Source organism: Onychostoma macrolepis, chromosome 15 (genome assembly GCF_012432095.1).
Source record: "Onychostoma macrolepis isolate SWU-2019 chromosome 15, ASM1243209v1, whole genome shotgun sequence".
NCBI classification, from domain to species: Eukaryota; Metazoa; Chordata; class Actinopteri; order Cypriniformes; family Cyprinidae; genus Onychostoma; species Onychostoma macrolepis.
The window spans coordinates 3,388,508-3,416,307 of NC_081169.1; the positions used below are offsets into that span (position 1 = coordinate 3,388,508).

General features: G+C 37.4%; 2 protein-coding genes and 1 long non-coding RNA gene across 8 annotated transcripts in view; 2 read left to right on the forward strand and 1 right to left on the reverse strand.

Moving 5' to 3' along the window:
- Positions 1-7,029, forward strand: part of LOC131554429 (NACHT, LRR and PYD domains-containing protein 12-like) — a 32,596-nt gene extending 25,567 nt beyond the window's left edge. For all 3 annotated transcript variants that reach the window (XM_058744333.1, XM_058799873.1, XM_058744334.1), the window contains 3 exons: positions 198-371; positions 3,750-3,923; positions 4,079-7,029. In XM_058744333.1, coding sequence (XP_058600316.1) covers positions 198-371; positions 3,750-3,923; positions 4,079-4,085 — 355 coding nt within the window. In that variant the 3' untranslated portion in view covers positions 4,086-7,029. The remainder of the gene's footprint in view (positions 1-197; positions 372-3,749; positions 3,924-4,078) is intronic.
- On the reverse strand, positions 249-14,410 carry LOC131520256 (uncharacterized). The gene is made up of 3 exons (XR_009266009.1): positions 14,336-14,410; positions 3,719-3,801; positions 249-387 (listed from the first exon to the last, which is right to left on the reverse strand). It is a non-coding gene; the product is annotated as an uncharacterized LOC131520256 (long non-coding RNA).
- A 2,296-nt stretch (positions 14,411-16,706) lies between these two features.
- zmp:0000001236 (mastermind-like protein 2) overlaps positions 16,707-27,800 on the forward strand; it is a 68,265-nt gene continuing 57,171 nt past the window's right edge. Inside the window, exons 1-2 of one of the 4 annotated variants that reach the window (XM_058799743.1) lie at positions 16,707-16,901; positions 19,061-19,489. In XM_058799743.1, coding sequence (XP_058655726.1) covers positions 19,088-19,489 — 402 coding nt within the window. In that variant the 5' untranslated portion in view covers positions 16,707-16,901; positions 19,061-19,087. Of the gene's footprint in view, positions 16,902-16,974; positions 17,761-17,815; positions 17,998-19,060; positions 19,490-27,800 lie in introns of those variants that run through there. The other 3 variants (XM_058799742.1, XM_058799745.1, XM_058799744.1) reach the window with 3 other exon arrangements.

The following is a 27,800-nucleotide window of genomic DNA, read 5'->3' on the forward strand; positions in this document are numbered from 1 at the left end:
AAAGGTTGAGCTGCATGTGGAAGTTCACGCAGATGCTGATGATGAAATGTAGATTTTTTTAAATGCATTTATTTATTTATTTTTAGAATTTGCAGAAAATGGATAACTGAAGCATGCTTTCATCATTGTGACATATGGTTTAAGGTTACTATCAGTATTTGATAATACATTCCTTGAGATCTTTGTGTTTTCCGCAGTTTGAGCAGTTGTGATGTCACAGATGAAGGTTGTGCTGCTCTGGCATCAGTTATGACATCAAACCCCTCACACCTGAGAGAACTGGACCTCTCATGGAATAAACTAAGAGACTCGGGGGTAAAGTTGCTCTCTGGTGGATTGGAGAATCCTCACTGTAAACTGGAGATATTGTGGTAAGATGAAAAAGACCTGAGAAGAAAGGTGCAGTAAGAAGGCAAAAATAAGAGATTGTTATATTTGATCATTTAAGATTTCACGAGTTTGTGTGCCCATATAATCTTAGAATTAGTGGTAAACAAATTTGGCTTGATGTCTGCAATGGAGGGCTCAGAGAGAATATTCTACTTGAGCTCCGATAGCCCCCCTATAGACAGAAGGATAAATGAAATAAATATGCATAAAAGGAGGAGATGGGGAGGTGGAGGGATGCCGAAAGTACTAAAAAACGGAAATAGTAAGAGGCTGTTTTTATACTCGGATATTAATTGGAAGATTAGATGGGCGTACTCCTCCCGAAATTACATTAATAACTTCAGAAGCCCCCCAAAAAGATGGCACTGAAGCGGCAGTATCAAATTGAACAAGGCGCTGCGGCAGCAGCATCTAGTTAAGCAGGGAACTGCAGCGGCTGTATCGAGTAAGCAGGGCACTGCAGTGCCACGTACGAAGATGTAAACAGTATGCTTTGTGCAATGTTTTAGATTATAACTTTGTGAAACATTAGTAAAGCATAGTAAATCGCAGGGGTGTGGACTTGAGTCACATGACTCGAGACTTGACTCGGACTCGAGTCCCAAATTTGATGACTTGCGACTCGACTCGACATAATTAAAGAAGACTTGAGACGCAACTTAGACTTTGACAGCAATGACCCGAGACTTAGACTCGAGCCCTGTGACTCGGAAAGACTTGATCAGATCAGCGTCGTTATCACTCTATAGACGGGTGCAGCGTGCTTGCGCTTGACTGACAGTAAGCCAGAGACTGCGTTCAGGGAGCGCTTGATATACAGTATAAATTAATGGAGTAATAGCATAACTTTCGACAAAAGAACCGAGATAAGAAAAAAAATGAATAAATAAAAAATTACATGATTCGTCTAGTAGCTATCTCCGCTCGTGAAAAGCGCTGCCCTGCCCATTTGATCACCGCCCAGCAAACACACGGAGCGGGCATGAGAAACGAGAGGCGCTGCCACGATCACTGGTGCTCGCCTTACCATCACTGTGACCGCTGTTGTGAAATGCTAAACATATTCCTCACTTCTTTTGTTTGTCCGACACCGAGGTGCACCATCCCGCCATGATCCTCGCACTCTGCCGACTCGATGTACTTTAATTTTAATTTGTAAACATCTCTCTGAGACCTTTTTTTTTTTTGTAAGATTTTTTTGTTCAATCAGTTGCATATTTTAATTGCATGTGCATTTTATTTTATTTAAACCTCCATTAAGTTTAAAGTTAATCTACAATCAAGATTTAAATCAGTTTAAAGTTATGGTGCAACAGGATTAAAGTTCATTTTAAATATTACTTAAATCCAGGATCAAAATGATGGGTTAAAATGTAAACCTGCTTCTTTTTAAAGGTTTAAAGTGTAAAATAATTATTAGATAAACCTTGATTTAAGCTAGATTTAAAATTAATCATTGCAAACAATTTAGCTATAATTTGAAAGAAAAAAAGCGGCACAAAATGATTTGTGAATTGTAGCCTATATATAACTATAAAATATACTCAATTTTTCTCCCTCTTCACCAGGCACTCATTTCACTTGTATTTCTTGCGGGATAAATAATTGAATTCACGTGTTGTAAATCACATCTGTATAGCGCACATAGACCCTAAATTTAGCGATTATTATAAACGTAACATTTAACGTACAACATTTTGTCTTTGTTACTATTAGTTATAAAGGATCGTAGCACATAATTTTTGAATGACTGTCTTCACGAGTTTGTCTGCATCCATATGTTTCCGCTCACTTGTAAAGTATGGTAGCAGTTTTTCTTATAGTTCTTTCTGCGTTTCTGCTCACATGTTTTTAAATCTGTTTCATTGAGGTTCCAAATAATGGCTCATTGGTTTAGATATAACACCTAGAAGCATATATTCTTCGTATGCACACATGCAAAGTATTGCAGCTGTTATGCAATTCTGTTACTAATAAAATAGTTGGGTTTTTTTCACTGCTTGTACTTTGGCACAATCCCTAAATTGAACTGGAGTAGTTTTACTAAGGGCACCCATCTCACATGAAATTAAACTATATAAAAACATATTCTACCTGACTTCCTGATATAAATTACGATAAATTTGATGTGGTAATTAATATTGAGACACTAATTTGGGCAAAGAGCACTAATGATTGTTTAAGACTTGAAGCTAAAAGTTGAGGACTTGCAGCTCGACTTGGACTTGCCTATTTTGACTCGAGACTTACTTGTGACTTGCTAAACAATGACTTGGTCCCATCTCTGGTAAATCGCATGTCGATATTTAAAGCAGATAATCTCAATTTAAACGAGCCTATGCACAATATAAAGCGATTTATAGTTCTTGTGAAAAAGTTAACCGAATGCTAAAACATGCTATTGTCTAGAGCTGTGACTTCTGGGATCCGGTCGTGTCGCAATGATGGTTAAAAACATCATTTGAGAAAAGAACTTGCTCTATGGTAGAGTGAGAGGGAACGATATGTAGGGACCAATCGTCAACTGTTTAACAGTTAGAGCGCATTTGGATTGGATCGTTTGCCCAGATTGAAATCATTACCGTACGCTGTAGAGTAGGAGAGTAGAGTAGGAGCGAGGCATACACGTTCACGATGTGACATATTCAGTAAGATTACACATAGGAATACCGCTTAGACGTCAGATCACTAAAATGCTTTTGGGATATGAAGGGGAATCGCTCGGAGCAGCGACTGGGCGTAGAAGGAGTGACAGATAAGCATTTGATGAGCAATTTCTGTTTGTGGGAAAATAATTTTGGGCAGCGAGCGTGCCTCAAACAATTGACCGTCCGCGTTCCTATTTTAAGAATGGTAGCGTTAGATTCCGGATGAAAGTGTTTTACCTGGCATATGAGTAGCGTTAGGAGTTCAAACAGCTGGGTGCACGGCTGTCTACCCGTGCGGGAGAAGCTTGCAGCTGGGCAGATCTGCAGGAGGTGGTTGACGGGCACGATTACCCTCGTTATAAACTGAAAGAGGAACCGGATTAAGAGTGTCTTTGCAGAGCATAAGACATGTTCGCTGGAGGTGAAGTGCTGGAATTCGTTGGGTTAGGAACGCTGTTCACGGGACAGGGCGGGGACAAATACCGAAAGAACTAAAAAACATTATTAATTGGAAGATTAGATGGGCATACTCCTCCCGAAATTACATTAATAACTTCACTAAGAAAAATTATCATTTTTCTTCTCTCTCAACGTACTTTGCAGTTAATATAAATGTGATTGAATGAATATCAGCTATTTTCATACCACACTTAAATTTCAGTAAATGGTTTTCTACATACTGAAAATGAGGAGTGTCATTGGTCTCGGCAGGTTCAGTGGTTGCGGTGTCACATATCATGGATGTGCTGCTCTGGATTCAGCTCTGAAATCAAACCCCTCACACCTGAGAGAACTGGATCTGACTAAAAATAAACTGACAGACTCAGGAGTGAAGCTGCTGTCTGCTATAAGAAATAATGCTGATTATAAACTGGAGACGCTGCGGTGAGTAACTAAACTAATGTAACTATTGTGTGACTTCATAAATGGTAAGTGTAAGTGTGCAGTAAAAACAAGGGTAAAATTGTATTGTATTATACAGTTTGATGGATGAGACTGTGAAAAGCTTTAAAGTAAATGTATCTTTTTTGTAATAACAGGTTGTAGATGGCAGTCTAATCTCATCAGAACCAGTTAATGGAGAATAAGAAGTGACATCAGAGAGTCCAAACTCAACAAAGTACATTGGAGACACAGTGAACCTGTGTGTGTGAATAGACTAATTTCTTGAAAAGTTAAACATTATTTTTGTGTTGACCACAAGGTGCAAGCTTTTAAACTAGGGATGTGCATCTCCATAACTGAGGCCGCTGCGATACGCATCTCGATGCAAAGCCAACAAAACGATACATCGAAGATACATATGAAGGAGCTAGCGATGCGATACGATTCACCCCTATTACGATGCAGTGTGATTTGATTCAACACAATGCAATTCGATGCAATGGAAAAAATATTTTTTTCCATTGCAGACAGCAAATCATAAATTAACTTATGTGTCTTCTGACTTCTAACGCCTCGAGGCCTGTTTCATAAAACAAGTTTACCAAATAGGCCAGGCTTATTTCAGTTAGTCTGACTCACTGTCAAATGATTTGGTTCCATAAACCGAGCCAGCAGACTTATGTGGGGCCCAGATGGGTGGCACCATCTAACTGAGGCCCAGACAGTTTTGTCCTCGGTTTCCATGAGGGCCCCACATGGGTCAGCCCAGATGAAACAATGAAATGAACACTGCTCAGTATGCATACTACAGAGTGCTAAAATAAGACTGAAGCAGCACTGCAGTTCATTAGATAATTAAGTGATTAATCTAGTACTGATTGAGCATTAGTGACAAACACCTACTTAAGAAAAAAGAGACGAGCAGAAACACAAGAACTACTATAGACTTCCAGCCACAGCCTGCAAAACAACTGCAAATAAAAGACATTAAATCTCTGAAGATCTCAGCAGAGGAGGATTAAACAACTCCACAAACAACATCACTTATTACTAACCAGACTGACGTTATTTCTGTCAGACGTCTAGTGAAGCACTTATTGAAAAATACAGAGGTTAAGATGTTGATGTTTTATTGAAAAATATATTTGTCACCATTATGGAAAATAGCGTTTGTTTTAGTTGGGCGGTTGGCCCTTAACATTTTAACATTAGTTTTTCTCTGGCTGCTTTGACTGTGTTTGTTATGGCAAGACATGCAAGAAAAACCGATGACATCATGTAATAGCCTCTAGTAACACTTGACATACGAGTCCACATATTGACATTTAACAGTGCAGAAGAATATTAAAATATATCTTTCACAAAATGCTTTGAACTCCTGTGTCCCATAAACACACACAGACATCAAGAATCAGTGTATGAATATCAACAATGGTGACATGATTCATGCTGCAATGCATTCTGGGTGCAGCACACAAAAGTCATCCATGGTTCCCAGCATGCATTACAGCATGAATTGTGTCACCGTTGTTGAGATTCATACACTGATTCTTGTGTCTGAAAAAATCGACAATTAAAAATCCAAATTCAGAATATCCAATCTGTTTTTTTCTCAGGGTTAGTAATGTAAGAATGTAATTTGTTAATAATATCAAGCCACTTCCAAACATTAATGAGCGAGACTGCTTTATAATGTTAAAATCTGTATGACTATCAATAAACAACCAACTGCTCCAGGTGTGTGTGTGTTTTCTTTGCAAACAACAATGTGTTTACTAAATACATTGTTGCAAATCAAACAAACACAAAGAGTAGCATGAGAGTCAAGAGCTCTATTAAAGCAAACGTTATTCACCATAATGGTGACTTCAAACCAAACTTACTTTCAATAAAACATCAACATCTGAACCGCTGTATTTCTCAATAAGAGCTTCTCTAGACAATCTGACAGAAATAACGTCAGTCTGGTTAGTAATACGTGATGCAGGTGATGCTGTCTCACCTGCATTAACGTCTCAAATGCATTAAACAGCACATATATTCACTCCATGATCGACATTAAGGGCTGCTTAAGAATAAGCGTGCACAAATTAGTTAGATTGTGTGAACTTACATTGTCGTTTATAACTGCTTTAGCCCCGATTGATTTGTTAGGCTATTTCAAGTCAGGTTTTGGACTTTAATCTCCGCTTTTCCTCAGGTCTCCGTAGTGTTGTTGTGATTCGTCATATTCACGCACAGCGGTGATGAGAGAATGCGCTTGAGAAACAGTTTCGAGAGGAGAAATCAATCTAAAATATTGGTCACAGATTATTGGTCGCTTTATAAACAATAAAAGTATTGCGCATCCACTAGTAATTATATATAAATAAATCGTTTTTTTAAATTGTTTTTTTAGAAACGATGCATCCCGATACGAATGCCAACTTGTATCCGATGCACACTTTTTAAACCGATGCATCACATCATTAACTTTTTTTGCCGATGCCCCGAGCGAATCGTGCAATAACAATTTTAAGATTTTGTGTATTTTATTTGTGAACTGGAGTTCAGAGACAGATGCGTTATGTTTAATTTCACCAAGCTCACTATAAACCACCGCACTCACAAATCATTATTTTAAGTGATATCGAAGTGGGTGAGTTATATTCTGTTTGGTTTGCAGATGCAGAATGCTGGTGTCACTGTTGAATAGTTTCACTAAAAAAAAAAAAAAAAAAAAAAGTGATTTACTGTTTAATTCCATATTTCTTTATGTTTGCTTTGATTGATTTTTGTACTGTGGATTATTTTCTTATCCAATTTTTCTAAGAGGTTACCACCTCCCTTGCCTCCTTGGAGAGAAAGTCCCAGCACCAATGTCATGATGTGAGCTCAGTTGAGACACATAGTTGCCAATGTATTTATTTGTGGGAGGCAGTAAAGTTTCAGAAATCAGAATGAACATTTTTGAAGAATTTTTGTTATTTTTACCCAAACTGTAATTTATGTAGATTACACTGTTTATTATAATGGTTACTCTTAAAAATCGAATTATTTGCAGTGTTTATCAGGGCTATATTAGTGAATCTGTAATGAGTGTTATTAAATTTATCTGTCTATTTGATGGCTGGATTTACTTTAAAGATCTTTTTTTTTTTTTAAATAATTTTATCGCCGTTATGTTTTTAATTTTGTTGTGACCATTATTTAGAAAAATGAAAAAACAATTCCTAACTAACAAAAAATATTTTGTAATTTATGAAACCGGTTCAAGTATGCTTATATTGTTAACGTTTAGCCTTACATCACGTTTTACACGGCATAAAGGCTAAAGGATTAATCAAACAACTTAGAGTTAACCTAAAAGCATTTTGAATCGGAATAAGCTTTCAGCAACTGATGGTAAGTTTGATGCGGCTTCTACAAAATACGGAACCGTGGAGGAGGTCTAATAATATGGATTAAGACGGACCCCTTTTCCTTCCCTCTTTTTCCCTGCTGACACAGTAAAAAGTGACACACTGAAGTATATATTTTGCCATTTTAATAGGAGTTTAGTCCTAATATTAGAGAAACAAAAAACGCTGTTTCCAGACATTTACACACGTAATGGACAACGACGTAATGGAGTAGGTAAGTTATCCAAGTAGGTATAACTGCAGACCGGAGATCTCCAAAATGGGGCGTGAACTCCAAAAGTGGGCAGAATCTCCAAAATGGGGCGAGGTCTCTTAAAGCAAAGACCTTCACCATTGGCTCTGGCTTCAACCAATTGTTACTGATTTACATTTCAAAATAACACTTTATGAATTAAGCATTGCTTCTAGTATATCTAAAATAAAATATGCTTTATAAATCAATATTCTCGGTGAGAGCAGAGCCCAAACGTAATGAGATGCTTAACAGGTAGAGAATGGAGTGCAAGTAGCCAATCATTGAAAATAATTTATGTGGCCTTGATTAAATCTGCGATGAACTATGGCAGTACAGCATATACATCAGCAGCTAGATCTCATCTAAAAAAAATTTGATGTAATTTAGGCTCAGGCATTGCGAGTGTGTCTCAGCTATGGTAGAGGTAGCTGAAATGCCATTGGAAGTAAGAAGGAAGCACCTGATAGCAAACTACTGGGTCAATTTGCAGGGGCACAATGATTTGCACCCCACAAAAGAAGTGCTGAAGGAATGCTGGAGGAAAGGGAGGAGTAAAAAGGATAACTTTGGTCATATAGGGAACAAAACAGCAAAAGAACTTGGGGTGAGTGATTTGAAAATTAGTTCTACAATAGTACATTCAATCATGGCCCCATGGAAGATGAAATGTCCGGAGGTAGATTGGCATTTATTAGAGACTAAAAGGAAAGAGGAGCGTGTTGATTTGGTTGGGGTATTTAATGATCATATTACAGAAGTATATAAAAACTATACTCAAATCTATACAGATGGTACTAAAAACCCAGAGACAGGAATTGGTGTGGTGGTTCCAGCAAGAGGAATTGAAGTCAATAGAAGAACATCTAACAGTTTAGCAGTATATACAGTGGAGATGGTGGCAATTTTAGTTGCATTACGTTGGGTGGAAAAAACGAAGATAGTCAAAGCCGTAATATGTTCAGACTCAGCTTCAGTCCTAGTAAGTTTAATATCTTTCCATTCAAAAAGTCGACAAGATATACTATATGAAATTCTCTATTCAGCTACAAGAATAACAAACCAGGGAGGAAAAGTTAAATTTGTATGGGTCCCAGCGCACATAGGAGTGAAGGGGAATGAAAAAGTGGATAAGGTCGCAAAGAAGGCCTTAAAAAAGGAAAATGTAGAAATGCAAATAAGAATCAGTAAAGCGGAAGTGAAGTGCATAATCTGGGAAAAAGTTAACTACAAATGGCAAGAAATGTGGGATAATGAGAGGAAAGGAAGACATCTATACCAAATTCAAAACAGTGTCAAAATAAATAACGTAGGAAGTGGAAACAGGAAAGAGGAAATTGTATTAACAACATTAAGGCTGGGACATTGTGCTCTAAATAAAACTTTAAAAATGATAGGGAAACATCAGACGGGCTTGTGTGGGGAATGTCAGGAAGAGGAATCAGTGGAACATGTAATTCTACATTGTAGGAGATACCAGAGGGAGAGAGAGATAATGGAAAATAATCTGAAGGAGGTAGGGGTGAAGAAACTCACTTTAAAAACAGCCCTAGGTTGGGGAGTTACGGAACGGCCCGGCTCGGCAATCTCATATCGCATAATCTTATTAACTGCTTATCTCCTGAACTGCAAATTTCTTTTCAGCGCCAATTTCACTGGTTAAGGTTAGGGTCAGGTGTGGGGTAGGTTTAGGGGTTAGCATTTTTTGTTGCGTGTAGGAAATTAAATTAACACTGTGATCGACACAACCAATAAAATCTTTAGATTCATCTGTGGGGCGGAGTTTGTGCTGAAGTTGATTGGGAGAAAAAAAATTACGCATGCGTGTCATGTGCCTGTCTGTCAATGGGAGGAAGCCACGCCCTATTTTGGAGCTCCCACCCTGTTTTGGAGTTCCCGCCCCCATTTGGAGATCTCCAGGCTGCAGTTATACCCTTCTCGAGTTTTCGGACACGTAACACAATGGCAGCGCCCAGTAACACTAGGAAACGTGTTAAGTGAAGCCATAGATGTTTGTGGCTCGCAGCAGCAATAATCTTAAATTAGATTTACATCTATAGCCTATTTTTTGATCGGCTGCTGTAATGCTAGTTTAATGTAGCGATCCTCCAGTTATGAAGATAATTATTTAAACCCATGGTAACTACATTAGCCTTGTTATTTTTGTTTCAGTTTGGCTGTTTATCGTAAACATTATTTCCGTAGACAAGTGTTAATGAGTTCTAATTCATGATATGAAAATAATAAATATTCAACAGTTGTAAGATTTCACAATTAGCTAAAAGACAATTCATCCACTACTTTATTTGGTGAGGATGTTTTGGATCTTTTTATTTTTTTAACAAACACTTTCAGTAAATAGTTTTGAAATGTTAAACGTCTTTTGTGCAGAACTCACCCCCTCAAACCAAATTGTCACCATTCTGTACTATTATGTTGTGAAGTGTCTCTGTCACTTCCACTTATGGTCAGAGGGGGACATCAGGGTCATCAAGTCCATTTGTCAAGCTCCATCAGGACTTAATGATAAATGTCTCAAATAGATGCAGAGATGGAGATTGTTCTCCACAATGCAGGTAGACTGGTTTGGATGATAAACATTCATGGCTGGAATGAGATTGAATGAATCAATGACACACCTTTTATGTTCCAACAATTAATTTTAATGTTGTACTAGATGCATTTTCTTTATGGATACTGTATTCTGAATACTATGATGTGTACTCTGTGTAACCCCTAACAAGAGCAGCCAAAGTGGAAGTAAATAAATACATTCTTAAATAAAATGAGAAAATATAAAATAAGATCTGCAACCATGGTATTGAATTCATACTGAACATTATTTAAATTTCACTATACCACAGAAATATATTAAAGCTGTGTTCATTATTAGAAGCATTCACTTTGGATTCACTTTACTGCCTTTAAGTGGTCAAAAGGCAACGTGCACCTGTGTCCCGTTAAAGTAACTTGTTCTACTTGTTTATTCTTCAACGGGTCCTTTGATAGCATACCATCTCGAACATTTGAAGCGATAAAAGTATTTGTACTGTTTCTGTGTTTGAAATCATTATGTGGATGCAAAACAAACACTGTTCTAAAATCTAATAGGCTGGAGTAGACCGTGGGTCCACAGATTTGTGGATTTCTGTGCAGGTTTTGCTTTAAGAAATGTTTCAAAAACGTTCACACATTTCAAAATGCATCCTGTGATGCACAAATAGAACAGATTTTTTTGAGGAACGCTGCTGCAAGTTTAGTCAGTTAATTAGAGTTAATCAGAAGATGTCCTGCAAGATTATTCAGCCATGTGCAATATTCTTTCTAGTTTCTTTGGCCAGAAAGTGCTGCATTATTTGTCTAATAATTATTTTATTATTAATTATTCTATGACTAACTTCCTTTCTGGTTTGTTGAAGTTAATTTCCGAAAGAGAGATCAGACCCAGTCGAACCCAGCTGTGTGTCCACTTGTAGTACACTTGAACCCATCTTTTATACACTAGTACACTCAAGTGCACTACAAGTGGTAACTAAATACATTTTTTTTAAATGCAGAGATAGTATGTTAAAAGTGCATTTTAGTTCATATTCATGGTGTCTCAAAATAGCACAGTTGAGAACACTTAGATGACCTTAAGTTTATCTTAATATACTAAAAATTATTCTTTAATACTTCTTAAGTATAAAATTAGAGCGCGAAAATAGAGCACTTTAAGTACATTATGGAAGTGTACTTGTTTTTCACCTGGGTAGGTCTACAATCTTGTCCCTGACATCCTTGGACAGCTCTTTGGTCTCGGCCCTGGTGGAGAGATTGGAATCTGATTGATTGATTGTTTCTGTGGACAGGTGTCTTTTCTACAGGTAACACGCTGAGACTCCCTTTAAGAGAGTGCTCTAATCTCAGCTCCTTACCTGTATAAAAGAGCCAGAAATCCTGCTGATTGATAGGAGATCAAATACTTATTTCACTCATTAAAATGCAAATCAATTTATAATTTTTTTTAAATGCGTTTTTCTGGATTGTTTTGTTGTTATTCTGTCTCTCACTGTTCAAATAAACCTACCTTTAAAATTATAGACTGAACATTTCTTTGTCAGTGGGCAAACATACAAAATCAGCAGGGGATCAAATAATCCCCACTATATATATATATATATATATATGTCCTTTCACAGACACTGATGCTTTTACTCTGAGGACCGACAACATGTCAGAAGTGCCAGTACTCACAAAAAAGTGCTAAAACATAGAAGGCTAAAGGCTAAAACATGCGTACCGGCCCATTTCAAGCACTGGTTTTGCTAATGTCTTTTGTGCGTTTAGCTCTCGCTGCTGTCCCATCATGAGTGTAAACGTCCCTTACTGCTGATTGGCTACAAGTGTGTTTTGGTGCTCAGTCCGATCCACTTTTCAAAAATCACTTACTGCACCTTTAAATTGTCCAGTAAGGAGAAACAGCTGAGTCAGTAATTAGTTCCAGGTACGGGGCTTATGGCAAATGGAGTGAAATTGTCAGTACTCTTGTGGTGAGCGGTAGTAAGATTTGTGACAAAAGAGCTATCAATAAATCAATAAAGACTTTACCAATACTATCAGCAGATCAGATGGGGCCAGTAACCTCAAACCACAAGCAGCTAGGCCAAAATCAAAATCATTTTGTCCTGTTTTTCTCAACAGGCGCTTTAGACAGATGCTTTACATTGCCATTATTTACTAGTTTAAAGAATAGTCAAACTGGTATGAACAACTGATTTTTAATTTTATTTTCTATTTTACAGTAATTACTCATTGTTTTACACAAAATGTAAGGTGACCAGATTTCTGAAATTAAAACTGTGAACATTTATTTTCCAGCTGCCATATATAATTTAAATTTAAAATAAAATAAATTAAATTAAAAAATAAATTAATTCATTAAAATTGTAAATAAGAAAAAAACTAAAGGAAAAACAAAGTTCAGTTCAGTTTTTAAGATTGCAACATTAATGTGTCACAAAGGAATATACACACTGAATTAAGAATTAGTTCACACAAAAAAAAAACTGACCTAGCTTAAAATAAAGCAACCTATTACAATCAAGTTAACTCTTCTAACAACCGACAACTTGTTACCTAATGAGAAACACGTAGCCTGTTGATTGTAAAAATTCTTGTCAAGTCAACTAAATATTGTTTGGAGTTTAGCAATGCAAGTAGCTATAAACCTTGTTCTTTCATGTTTACATTTGATTTTATAGTCTGCCACATGACATGGACATTATTTGCCTCCTAAAACTACAGCCAAAAATATCAACCTGATTAACAAATACATTTAATCCAACCATTTCAATGAGACATGCCTCAACACACAAATCTCACACAAAGTGAGATCAAAAAATATGAATTCAGTGAAAATATAAACTGTGAACCATATATGACATCTAACAGTGACAGCAATTTTAATAATAATAATAATAAAATTAGGCTGGACTTTTGTTAACAAAAAAATGGTAAAGAAAAAAGTAAAGTCAGCAAAACAACTTTTGATTAAAACGTTTCGATTATTTTAGTTTGGTTCGCACAAAATAATAAACAAACAAACAAAAAAAAACCTTAAGCAACTTTTCTAGAAGTACAGTGTATAGGGTTGAGACTCGAGAGACATGAGATATGATACATGACCACTGATAATTAACATTTAGGCATTATATGAATATGTGCGTGTTACTGTATAACTTCTACAAATGTAAACTATACCTCACATTTATACAGAGCGGCTGAAGAGGAGTTTTGTTATGTGCCCAGACCTTATAACTGCAGCCTGTATATAGGCTATGCTGAATTTATAAATCATACTTCAGGTACACCCTCTGGTGGTCAAATCAAATATCACACTTTCATGCTCATTTTTCTTGCCACATTATGTGTATTACTGTATTGGGTTGGAGATCTCAACAACATCATACTTGTGCTCAGACTTTTCTCCTACACAACACTCTTGAGAAAAGGAAAAAAACAAGAAAAAAAAAAAGGTGCAAAGCTGTCACTGGGACAGTACCTTTTCAATAAATTAGGATCAAGATTCAATCAAGATCTCTTCTAAGAATTTAAAGGAGACCACTGTGAGATTGTTAGAGTTTTTGTCTCAGGAGACAAGTGTGAGAAGCAGCAGACTCAAGCAAAAGGCTTAATTTGATGTTCAAGTAAGCTCATTTCTAGCAGAAACATGTGAGATGTTAAAGAGATCTCATTTTCATTTGTCATCACTCTGGTTATAGCTTCAGTCTCATTCATCAACACCATTTCAACCCAACACAATACATGCATTGTCAAATTTGAAGTTGTTTAGTGTAGGCAGTGTTTTGATGCACAATGATTTAACAGAGAAAATCATGATCTATATTTATACAGTAAAGCTATGCAACAACCATGAAACACTACACTATAGTGTTATATTTGTTAAAAGAAAGTTTTGATCTTATACTACACTCTAAAAAAAATGGTGCTGTAGCACTAAAAGTGGTTCTTTGGCTCGTAATCATACACTGTAAAAAATAAAAATAAAAATCCCGTAAAAAAACGGTAATATTCCGGTAGCTGGGGTACATAACTACACTAACGTACCTTCAACTAAAACGAGACCTCAAATGTAAAAATCATAAACATTAGGTCCGAGTCCAAGTTTAAAAACACACACACAATCAAATTAAGCTTAATAACAACTCTAACAACGACGGTAAAAACAAAGTTAGAAATGCCAGAAACCAATATTGTTCAGAAAATATGCATTTTACCTGTTTATTTTTGATCCACACCCATGAACGATCGCTGAGTGTCGAGTGATTCCCGCCGCTGCTCCACTGTGTGCCTCCTTCCGCCGCGTGGGATTTCCTCTAGCTCCAATATTTAAAATAGTCATAGTTATCATAAATCTCCGTTTATTTTAACAAAGAATGAATGATGATATGATAAAATAAGTAATTCGTAAGGAAGGATGTGACTCATTTGGGACCAGATATCACCGTTGACAGTTTTTTTATTCCTCTAAAAATACTGGTATTTAAAAATGATAAAATTACTATAAAAGGTAATCTGTTAAATAAAAATGCATATTTCTAACTTTTTATGAATTTGCGATTGTTTTTTAATGTGAAAACAAAAACAAATATTATTTAAAAAAACTGAACTTTTATGGTTATTCAGTTACAGGTTTGCCATGTTATTTTACATAGAACATGTTCATTTACAGTCTATTTCTGTAAGTATTTCCCCCTGTATTTCAAAAACACAGGGAAGAAAAAACGTACAAAATACTGAAAAATACTGAAAAATTACATTTTTAAATTTTTTTAATTTTTTTACAGTGATAGGGGAACCACTTTTGGTGCTGTATAGCACCAAATCTTGGTGCTTCAGTGGTTCTTCAGCAGTTCTTCACTGGTTCTTTGGGATGACTGAGGGGCTAGCACCACTACCATATACAGAACCTGTTAAGCTCCTGTATGGTTCTTCAGCGGTTCTTCAGTGGTTCTTTGGGGTGATTAAGGTGTTATATAGCAACACTGCCGTACAAAGAACCTGTTAAGCCCCTTTAAAGGTTCTTTACGAGCCAAAGAACCACTGTTGGTGCTGTTTAGCACCATTTTTGTTGAAGAAATACAATGCAATATGGCACCTCTTATGGTTCTACATAGCACCATTTGACAAAGGTCCTTTAAAGATGTGGTGCTATATAGCACCAAAAGTGGTTCCCATATGATTACGATTATGATTAAAATTGAAGACAAAGCAGATACCAAAATGAGACATAAAAGAGAATCAGCCTTCTGAACATTGACGTCAAGACACAACTGCACCTCAGACAGCATAAAGGTACTTTCCTGCTCCTGTTCCCTTCTCATTTGCCCCATTGTTCCCTGCTCTCCTTCTACAGTCCTGACCTTTGAAGATGGAAATCCCCAGATTAACCTTAATAAAAGAGCATTTATTTATGTGTTTATTTATTTATAGTGTCTTGACTGAGAGACATTACAGCAAGACAATAAAGAGATGTTGCATGTTTCTCACAGCCCATTCTCATTTTGGTCTCCTTTCTCTCAAAACTTTCTCATGACTCAGTTGTGTCTACTTTTATTTATTTATAAGGAATTTTAGAAGAAACATCTGAAACACTGTTGATACTAAAATGAGAGATGAAAACCACAGCTAATTCTCCTGAGCTAACGAACAGCAACACTGAGCAATACATTTTTCGTCTGGGTAAGTCAGTGAAGAGCAACAGTAGTCTTGGAACAACCTGAGGTTGAGTGATTGATGACTGAATCACATTTTTGGATGAACTATCCCTTTAGGATCTTATAAAGCAGGCATATTCAATAACACAAACTATTTCCTGAATTTTGATGCTTCCTAAATTTTGATTCATAGTTAATTTTTGTAGTGGATGTGGCGTGCAACATGGTGTTGGTTGGAACAGTGTTAAAAACTTAAATTTAAGAAGAAAGCAAAAAGAGAAATTGATTATTAAATTATCTAAACCCACTAAAACGATATTCATCATGTGTGATTCTTTATGATATATGATTATTTTTCTTTTGCAGTAGCCTATATTAATGGTTTCACTTAGGCCCAATCACTGAAATCCTTTAGGACTCAATGTGTTGTTTTAAACATTTTAAAAGTTATATTTTCAGACTGGTCTGCAATAGCAGTCTAACAACGCTTATCAGTGTCAAAATGTTTGAGATGAATTCAAAGTAGCGTGTGCACATCCAAAAATCACTTAAACAGGTGCTCGATCAATAGAATGCTTGGCTGAAATGGGAAAAGACCAGCACATTGTTTTGACCTCCAAGAGGTTATATATACAGTATACAGTATACAGTATACAGTGTGTGTGTGTGTGTGTGTGTGTGTGTGTGTGTGTGTGTGTGTGTGTGTGTGTGTGTGTGTGTGTGTGTATATATATATATATATGGGCATGTTTGTAGGCCTTATTTGTTACCAACCCAGTTCCATGTATAATTGGATTCCATTGGTTTATTAATTTTAAAGGTTGATTGGTTAATTTGTTAATTGACCTCAAAGACCTGATCAGGTGTGATGGTTTAGTGTCTTGACATAAAAGCTGTTGATATTTGCCATGTTTTTGCCTGAACACTGCTTGTGGTGGAAACGTTAAATTACATTAAATTATTTAATCCTTAAATTACATTATATTTTCAGGAAGCAGAAATAACACTGTGCTGGTCTTTTTGTATTTCAAAATGTTTGAGATGGCCAATCAAATTAAAAGAGGCGGGGCTTTACTTTAACCGAGCGCGAATTCCAGTGTATTGTTTTTTTGATGGTCAGTGCGAGGTAGGCTAAACATTTATTGACAACAGTTTTTCGATAATGTTAATCGACCAACAGATATGCAAAACGTGTTTTATCAAATCAAAAATTAAATTTTTGTATTGAAAACATGGGCTATCCTATAGTTTATGACTCGCTGATTTGGTGTCATAAATTGTTTTGAAAGTTGTTGTGCTTAAATATCTCATCCTTCATTACCCTTTAACTATATGCGTAGTCTATTAATTATGAGAATTATTCAATCTCCGTAGTGACAACTCCCCAACATGGCATGCCCATGCCCTGCTATCAGAGATCAACACCTGTACAATTAACCATGCTGCTGCTTAACTTGGCTATTGTCAAGACTCCAGGAATGAGTCTAGAGTATCTGTAATAGTTAGTCTATATCATTATTACTAGAATGAAAAGAGTGACGATTAGCCGGTCTCCCCTACTAAAGTATGTAACATTCAACAAGCCTCCTGCACGCATGGTTCAGCTGTGTCTCGCGTTCAAACCCCGTGTGTTGTCCGGTCGAGCTGCTCTCATGTAGTTCACTGTTGGCACCACTAGAGCCCGCAAAATGACCGCTCACCAATCTCAGAACTGCTTTCGAGCATGAGGCAACTGCTCATACAATGAGAGTCTGTAGTCAGCCTGCGGAAAGCCATCCTCTCCGGACGAACCCCGTACGCGCTCGGACTGCTGACGATCCACCGCGCGGATAGCGCCAGTCCAGGCGCGCTGCAACGACACTTTTGTTTTGTACTTTGTTTGGGAATCACCACGAGGAACCGTAAACAGCCTCTTAAATGACAAGGATGGGAAGTGCTCGTACACAGCCTGAACTCTCTGGAAGTTTGCGGATTTCTGCCTTCAAGTAAATGGATTATAATTGCGTGTGTTATTTGTCAGCTAACAGGAACACTTGGTTCAGGGTATGACCGACTAATAACCGCATGCATTAGCGAGATTGGGTTTATTCCTTGCTGCAGGACTGTGTTCAGCCCTCTGATAGCACACTGTGGATTTGTTACACCTTGCATGGAGTTGAATGAGCGCACGCTGCGATTTTGGCAACCTGGCAAGCTGCGAGACACGCCAGTGCACTTGGAAAGTAATAATGCATATTGTAGTAATGTTGCGACTCAAAAATGAAGTTGTGGATCCGGTGTTGTGCCAAGGAAAGCACATTTTAATCTCGTAATAGATGCTATTGAACATGCCTTTTAGGTACGGGCTGTATAAGGAATAGAAACGGTAGTAATTTCGCGTTCTTCCATTGAGTTTGTATAGGCTACCCAGCTAACAAGTGTATGTTTAAAACGCTTCCCAAACATACCATTTTGCTATAGGAACGTCAGCATGTTTACGTAATGTAAGAATAACCACATTTAGCGCACAGTTCCCGAAATCGTTTTATCGCTATGCACAAGATGCAAGTTTTTTGCTTCACTAAACTTAATGACTTTTAAACATCGTTTCTTTTTGACGTTTACCAAGACGCACGTTAAGCAAGACACTAGGACTTTGTTACAACATCTGTTGTTTAAATAATGTTTAAGTATTCAAACAACGTTGCACTAGGAACGTTTTCTCTTGCGCCAACTTTAATCAAACACAAGCATTAGGCTACATAGGGACGTTAAACTGATGTTATTTAAAACGTGCTAACGTTTTTGGATATAAGCATCTGGGATCTATATCCTTTTTCAAGATTTTGTCAAGGCAAGCATATTGCTTTAGATGGTTTGCTGAATATAACGGATCAACTGCTTGCAAAAGTTTAATGAAGGGATAATCATTTTTAGAAAACATGCTCAACCAAATGCTTGAAATGTCCATTGATGGTTGAAGTGCACTTTCAGTTCTGCATTAATATCATTGATTTGCACAGAAATTAATCATTTTATTTGCATATAGCATTTTATATCCGGTTTAAAAAAAACATTCTTATGGCAGAAGAGGCATTTATCAAGCTGTCACAGCATTATTCCTGATAACAGCTATGGTGTTGTATTATTGCAGAATCTGCATTTTCCAGGGTAGATTTTTGAGAATTTGATTTATTCTGCATTAAAATAAATGAAGGAAAAATAAATAAAATGGTTATTGCCCAAATAAACTGAATTCACAATATTCCCTTGTTTTGTTTTTTTTTCTTGGTGTGACCATTAAAGGGTTAACGAAGAGGGGAACTGAAGGTCATGGGAGAGGCGGCTCCGACCCAGGCCACCCCAAGTGGTTTTGCACCCATGTTGGGTGTCGGGATGGGAGGATCAGTCACACCAATCGCCACATCAAGAGGATCAGCCGTTCCTCAGCTCCACAGCGCCATAGTGGAACGCTTGCGTGCCAGAATAGAGCTGTGCCGGCGCCATCACTCCACCTGCGAGGACCGCTATGTGCGCGGTCAGGCGGAAAATTCGGACCGGGAGCACGAGAGCACACTCCATCTCTTAAACATCGTCCATCAGGGCCCTGGGAACAGGAAGACCAAGGGCAATAGATCGGCCTCTCAGCAGCCTCCTGAATACAGCAGAGTGAATGGGGAACATAAAGCCCACAGTTCATCAGAGGCGGAATCCAAAATTTCTTCGCAAATAGCAGTAAGTTTTATGGGTTGTATTAACTACGCCCACATAATAAATCTTATAATCTGTCTAATGCACATGGGGACACATGTCAGACCAATTCCCCAGAGAATGACATCAACACACTGATATGATGTGATTACCGTGGGTGTGTGAGGGAGAGATGGGGGCGTCTGTTTAATTAAAAAGGGCCCTGCAGGCAGGCACATGATTCTTTAAAGGTCTTGTAAAATATAACAAAACAAAATATAACTTTAAAAGAGGTGGTGATTCAGTGACATTTGATTTTTCAACCACACAGATGTCCATTATACAGTACAGGCCCTCCATTTTCACTCATAAGTCACACTGGGAAAGCCATTGGATAAAATATCAAGCCACATGGAATGTAATTTTAAAGAAAAATAGAACACACATTTCAAGCAAAACATTTCACGAAAAGAAGTTTGCATGGCTTTAAACATGAATTGACAAAATATCATACTAAGTGGCATATGCAACTATCTATTGATTTATTTTTAAAGGAATAATTCACCCATAAATGACGCTGTTTAAAATTTTGGAATGAGTTTGTTTCTTCATCGGAACAGATTTGGAGAAATGTAGCGTTACATCACTTGATCACCGCAGTGAATGGGTGCCGTCAGAATGAGAGCTGATTTAAAAACATCACAATAATCCACAAGTAGGCCTAATCCACACAACTTCAGTCGATTGAATTCAATTAATTATCAAGCAATTAACATCTTGTGAAGACAAAAGCTGCATGCTTGTAATAAACACATCAATCTGACAATTTTAACTTCAATCTGTTGCTGACGGCTAAAATGTATGTCCTTTATCCATAATATTGCTTTCTCCAGTGAAAAAGTATTTTCACCTAAATCAGAAGAGAAATCACAGATCAAGCACTGTTTACAAGCAGTGTATGGTTTTATGGATTATGGACACGAATTTTGACTAGAAGCGACAGTTTTAAGTTAAAATGCCTTAATGATGGATTTGTTTCTTACAAGCTTTTCAAGACATTAATTGATGTCATCTTGGATGACCTTAGCGTGAGTACATTTTCAGCAAATTTTCACTTTTGGGTGAACAATTCCTTTAATTGTTGCTTGAGTTTCCAAATATTTTGTGGCACCATTTTATGCAAGTGAATGCATATTTTCATAATTACTGAAGAGATTTCTTAATATAGAAAAACAAAAAACAAAACCTGTTTTGTACTGTAGCCTGTTACAGAGGGAAACATTTGTGGTCAACAGGTCAGTTGTGGTTCTTTGTTCTCCACCCTTATATTTGCCTCTTGGGATTTCACTCTTTGACACCACTTGAGGTTGATGCATCTATTTGGTATCTCTGCTCAGACACCGATGAGTGCTTTACTGTAATTCTGAAACCCTCTTTTAAAATAACACATTTTGTAGGCATCTAGGTAAAACGCATGTTAGACATAGAATAAAAGCAAAGAAGCAAAATAGACATAATTTGTCTAGTTTATCATAGTGATATGCTTGCAAAATCATAAGGTAAGGCATCAGGTTTTTCTTTCAGCTTTGCCAATTTTGAAATTGTACACCAATACCTATCCAACAAAACAAAGGCACAAGCAGAAATTGCTGGATGATGAAATCTCGCAAATACTGCGTGAATGGCCTTGTGTTTTGTTCCATACCATGTATTGTCTTGCTCTATTATCAAAGGTTTGATAAATTGCTCTCAAAGCACCTTCTTGAATGATGGCTTTCCCATAAATCCATTTGAAGTGTGCAGTCTGCGTATAAATGTTTGGAGCTATTCAATACATGTCCTGGTTTTGTTTACTCCAAGTCAAACAGGCCTTGAAAACACGATTGTCAGTGGACTGCCCAGTAATTAAGTGTTATGGGTTTATGGATGAATTTGTTTTTTCCTAATTTCAGAGTTATGACCAGCTTGGGAACATGGCGTGATTGTGGAATATCCTCTCACGGAAGAGAAAGTGGGATATTATGAATGCTATGTTTGCTTATCTAAAGAGATTAGCCTCAGTTAAGCCAGTTTGTCAATTGAACAATGTTCAGTCATAGTCTTTAATGATCCACTGTTCATTCAGTACTTCACAGTTAAGTTTCATCAGTCCCCTTGTGAAAAAGTGCATTGTATTGAATGTGCACTTCTTTTTTTTTTCTTAAGTTTACTTAATCTTCAAATCAAAAGTATATAAAAAAAGTGCACTTAAACAGAGACACTTTCATGACAGTGTTTCTAAAGCACACTTAAATCCACTTTTAAAAAGTGCACTTTGTCAAATTAAAAGTTTTACTTTTGTAATTTTAAATAATTGTTAATCTTTTGTCATGCTTTAAAGAATTACACTTATTTTGATGTGTTAAAGGGGTCATATGATGCGTTTTTTTTTTTTTTTCCTCAAGTTCTTTTCTCTTTGGAGTGTCACAAGCTGTTTGTGCATAGATAAGATCCCTGAAGTTGCAAAGACTAAAGTCTCAAAACCAAAGAGATATTCTTTATAAAAGTTAAGACTTGACCACGCCCCCCTAAAATGGCTCATTCAAACACGCCCCCACATGTCCACGTCACAGTATGGGGAGATTTGCAAAACCGCACCCAAATGTATACGCAAAGAAAGGTGGAACTTTTATTCTCGCTGTAGTATTGTTACTGCCGCCGGCGCCATGTCCTGGAGACGCTGTGATTCGCTGTGAAAGCGAAACTAATTTGTTTGGGCTTCCAAAAGAGGACACAACTAGAAAACAGTGGTTACATTGTATTTACAACACTGTTCCAAAACAGTTCAACCCAAATACTCCGATGTGTGCAGCACATTTTACGGAGGACTATTTAATGAAACTGGGAATAGCCTGCCAGCTGCTCAAAGACTGTTTCTATAAAGTGGGGCAATTCCAACATTGCAAGGACAGTCTGGCGCTTTTGACTCACAGCCAGTAAGTATGTTTTCTTATTTAAAGAATTTGCCTGACTATTCAAACGCAAGTTTTGAGCTGTGTAGAGTAGTGCTTGTTGTTTCTCCGATCACAAATGCAGACATGGTAACGTTTATGCGGCATGATGCAACACGACGTGTAAAAAGTCATTTTATTCAGTAATTATGTCCCCACTGGATGCAATAAATGCCTCATTTGTAATGGGTTTTATTGTTTTTGTGTCGTCGCGCCGGGACAAGGCATCACAATATGGTAAGGTAAATGGTAAATGTGTTTTGAACCTTAAACTGCATAAACGCATTGCATTACATCAAATACACAAAATAATGTTCTTTTTAGCAACGTCATATGACCCCTTTAACTAACATACTAACGTCACTAAAGCACTTAACTTCAACTGTAGTGTTTTATTCAATATTACATTTAAACTTAATATATTTTACTAAATTGCAACTTCATTACAAATGTGACAAATACATATATTTACAATCTTAATATTTTTGTTCACCATAAATGCCTGTCAGTACATTTGGCAGTATACTTTCTTTTGTTACATACTGTTTAAAGATGTACTTGCGTCCTACTTAAATTAATAAAAAGCACTCACTTTAGCTAATTGAATTAAATATGAATTTAAACAATAATACATTTGAATTTAAATGCAGTTAACATGCAGTTAAGAGTCTGGAAACATTTAATTCTATTTGCACTAAAGTGTATTATTTCCATATTAAGTACCCTTTTTAAAAGTATACTAAAGTGTACTTTCTTTTAACAAGAGAAACTATAAAAAATATTAAAGCAACAGTTCACCCAGAAGTAGAGGTCTTCACGGAGGACCCCAATCTATTACTTCGGGTCCCGGGTCTGTTTAACATTGTGTGTAATAGCCTACCCGAGTCGATCAGAGAACACCGCACCCGGCAGTGATCAGTGTCAGTCAGCATGCGTGTGTTTTGTAACTTGCAGTTTGTAAAATTAGGATGAGAAAATTGTGAGGGGAAATAAGGTGAAAGAAAAAACAAAACAAAAAAAAAACACGCGTTACCTCAGCCACCAGAAGCAGAGCGCGGGCGGAGTTAATGCATACTGCACGTGGACGGTGATCATGGATTCCTTCATGAGTGATCTGAAAAAAAAAAAAAAGCTGAAACAAAACTGAAGAGACGCACCCTGTTATTGAACACGCACGCATTAAAGTGTAATGCACTTCTTCTTCTTCTGCACGTTTTTTTGTTAAATAATTGCTCCGAGGCTTTATTACAACCAACAAAAAGTATCGTTATTGTTGTGTAAACGCAACAGTCGAAGTTGACTCGAGATGGAGAAAAAAACCCCCCCAAAAAACTGCGAAGTTGCATTAGTCATCCGTCACTGACCGTGACAGCATGTAGACTTTTTTAAAGCAATAATCAGTGGATTAAGAAGTCTCTTTCAGTCAGCAATAGAGAGGAACGAACAGCCAACATGGATGGAAATGTATTGGCTAGGAGGATTGTATGCATCGCAGTCAGGGAGAAGGCTAACTAACTTGTTATTGACTTAATAGCAGTTTGCTGTGCAATATGTGCCGATCGGGTGCAGTCGGGTCTGTCTCTTCCCAGCCGGGTTTGGGTCCAACTTTCGAATAATGGTCGGGTCCGGGTAGTACATTTAAGGCATTTCTCGGGTCTGCCCGGGTTCGGGTCCCACTTTCAAATAAAACACGGGTCACACGAATTTTGATGTTCATGTGAAGACCTCTACCCAGAAGTGAAAATTCTGTCATCACTTGCTGAAATCCATGTCGTTCCAAACCTGTTTGACTTTCTTTCGTGGAACATTAAGTTATTTTTATCGTTTTGACTTTGACTGTGAATTTTGTACAAAAAAACATTTGAAAATTCTTCAAAACATGTTTCATGGAAGTGAAATGTGAGTTTGGAAAAATAAAGGTGCTTCACAGCAATGCCATATAACCATTTTTGGTTCCACAAAGAACCATTCAGTCAAAGGTTCTTTAAAGAACCATCTCTTTCTTACCTTTTTATATAATCTGAAGAACCTTCTTTTGCCACAAAGAACCTTTTGTGAAACCGAAAGGTTCTTCAGATGTTAAAGGTTCTTTATGGAACCATTTGGACAAAACTGGTTCTAAGGCATCGTGAAGCACCTTTTATTTATAAGCACAGTTTTTATTTTTTAGTGATCTGTCCCTTAATCCTTTACTGGAAAGATTAAGCATCTAAACCAGTGTTTAAGGATGTAGCAACATAATTGGACATAATTAAGCATGACAGGCAGGCATTACAAATAATAGGTGGAAGAAGGAAATGTCGAAGTGTTTCCTGGGGTTTCTTGGCTATAGTGCTTTAGGAGTGGAAGCTGAAGGTGGCCCAGGCTTCGACTCGCTCCACCTGAATGTGGAACAATCAGTCTGGCTCCTTGGAGACCACTTTAAGCCCAGCAAATCTGTCTGTGCCCTTACTTGGGGAATATGAATGGGTCCCTGGACAGTTTGTCCCATGGTTGATGTTCATGTTGACATGAAAATGAATTAGTCCTACATGAGCACACTCACAATTTGGCAGAAAGCCTAAGCAATTGGTTAGAAAGTCAAGGACAGATACAAATTTTTGACTGTCAGCATAAAGTGTGATCTGGTTTGTAGTTTATAAAGGCCAAGAACTGTCCACTTTCACAGCACATGTTTTCTGGATGACATCAAATCAGCAACCGAAGTTTTTGTGTTTGGGTTGATTTTGTGAAACTTTTTAGTGTCTTATAAAGGGGTCATATAATGCTACATGCACTTTTACAAGTTGTTTGAACTGAAATGTGTGTTGGCAGTGTGTGTACACGCATTCAGCGTGAGACTCACGCATTTCAACCAGTTCACACGCTCACGCCACACCTTGTATTTCTCACGCTGAGAAGGGATAACTTGTCCCGCTACAATTAATATACAATTAATAGATGAGGGAATACGGAGGTACGTTTTCTGCCGAGTTCATAGCTCTCTCGAGTTATAGAGTTAAATTCCACCTACCAGCCAATCAGAAATTAGGATGTTGTTGTTTCTGTTTAAATTACGCGATTCTGCCGCAAGCGGGCTCGTTACTAAGCAACATGGATGCGCGCGCACATGGAGTGTAAGTTGGAAGAGAAAGATCCGATGAATGTTGTAGGTAACCCCTTCATTTAATTTTTTTCCGATTTTAAGATTCCTCTACGAAATCACTTGCCTGTGAAAAGATAGTGAGAGCTGATGTTGGGGAATATAGCCAAATTCATGCTAAAGTATTATTGATGCAGTCAAACAAAAACAAAAAAAAAAAAAACTCTCCAACTGCTTTGCAACCAGAAGCTTTAACTTAGCTTTGGCTTCCTGAAAGGAAAGTACTAGAGACGTTATAACAGTTGGTGAATCTGATAAAAGACAAATTCATCCAAATAAAATAAATTAACATATTTAAAGGATCAAAAATACAAAGAAATTTGGCACCAAACATGCCAACTGAACAGCAGTGCTCAATGTACATACTGTACACACACAGTAGGATTACAAAACTTGTCCTGAACGTGTGTGAGAGAGACCGAGAGAACACCTTTCAGCTTATGAATTATTGTTTTTTTTTCTGTTATGTTTGTTGCACATCTTGATGCCTTGATGACAGGGGTAGGGGGCTTCCATATAAAGCACTGAGGCTTCCCCAAATTCAGATGCAGTGTGTTTTCCATGGTGGGTTTGAACAAAACCAAAACTAGAAACAGTTTGGCTCTGGATGGACGCTATTATCATGACGGTGCTTTATGTGGGTGTCCTCTACCCCTGTCATCAGGCATCAAGTTGTGCATTTACAACATTTACAACAGAAAAAAAGAAACACATGCTGAAATGTGTTCTCTCTCTGTCTCTCTCTCACACACGCACACGCGCGCACACACACACACACACACACACACACACAGTTTGACATGCATGCTCAGGGTAAGTACTGTAATGTATATGTGTACAGTATGTACATTGAGTACTGCTGTTCAGTTGGCTCGTTTGAGGCAAAATTTCTTTTTATTTTTGATAAATTTGTACTTTTAAATACAAATCTTTATTTTATTAGAATGAATTTCTTTCATCAGATTTACCAAATGTTATAACTTCTATTTGTGCTGGTCAATTATGAACAATAGGTAAAATTGAACTGCTAGCAAAAACTTGGGTGCTGCAAATATTTGAGTTGCTCCTCCCCTTTGACTTGCCAATCCCCAAATCTCACTCCAAACTTTCGCTATAACTTGAGAGCCCTGCTATGATTAAAAATCCACCCAGGGTTTTTAATTATTTATTTTTTTCTTTTGTAATCTCGTTAAATCTTTACCCCTTTCTCAAATCGAGCCGTCTGTCCGTGTGATGTCACACGGACGGAGGCCCCTCCCACGATTGTTGATTGACAGCAGCGTTTTAGCACAGACTGAGTGAGCTGTCATCAGTTGTTTCACTGTCGGAGCAGATGTAGACATGAATGACTCCTAAGCGATTGAGGTGTTTTGTTGTTGGATGTAATAATGAACATAGCAGTAGTCATTTACTCCCGTCATCTGAGCGGCTGAAGAGGATTTGGTTTGGTTCTGAAGGAATGCGCCCTTGATCTACCTAAATGCGTCTGTTCGCGAGAATCATTGGTGATCCAGCTTCACCTCCAGAAAAAGTGAGTACAAGGTTTTTTTAAATGAAACTTTGCAAATGGCCTTCCCTAATGTGCTAATTAGCAAGTTTCAGGATGAATGCGGCTAAAGTAAGCAGTCCCTCAGAGAGCGGCTCGGAAGAGAGGGGCGGGGTCAGAAGAGCTCATTAACATTTAAAGGAGAATGACACAATACCACTTGCTCTGACCAGAGGTGAAAAAGGTGTTTTTTACACTACCAATGAGAAATTTTAACCAAACTATGTTACAGACTTTTCATTAAGACCCTGAAGAATAATATCAACTTGTGTAAAATGGGCATTATATGACCCCTTTAAAGATTTAATGCCACTAATCTGGCAATCTTCAGCCAGGCCAATGGGACAATTCTCAACAGCACTCATTTTATCAATCTGATACTTCATAAAGATGACATTGTTTCCAGATGGACTGGTGCATTCTGTATTATGGAAGTTGTGATAGGATCATCAGATTGCCGTCTGAGGATTTTGCAGGATGGAGCGCTTGTTGATCATATTAATCTGAGTTATGTGCAGCAACAAATGCATTATACGCATTAAATGTGACCTATAAAACAAGATAAAAATGTACAAGTGGAAGGTTGAGGCATAAATAGAAGAGAACTTTAGGAAACTCAAGTAGGATTGCTCATGCTGCTTAAATCAAAAGCATTCCCTCCTCATCCGTGCTGGCTCT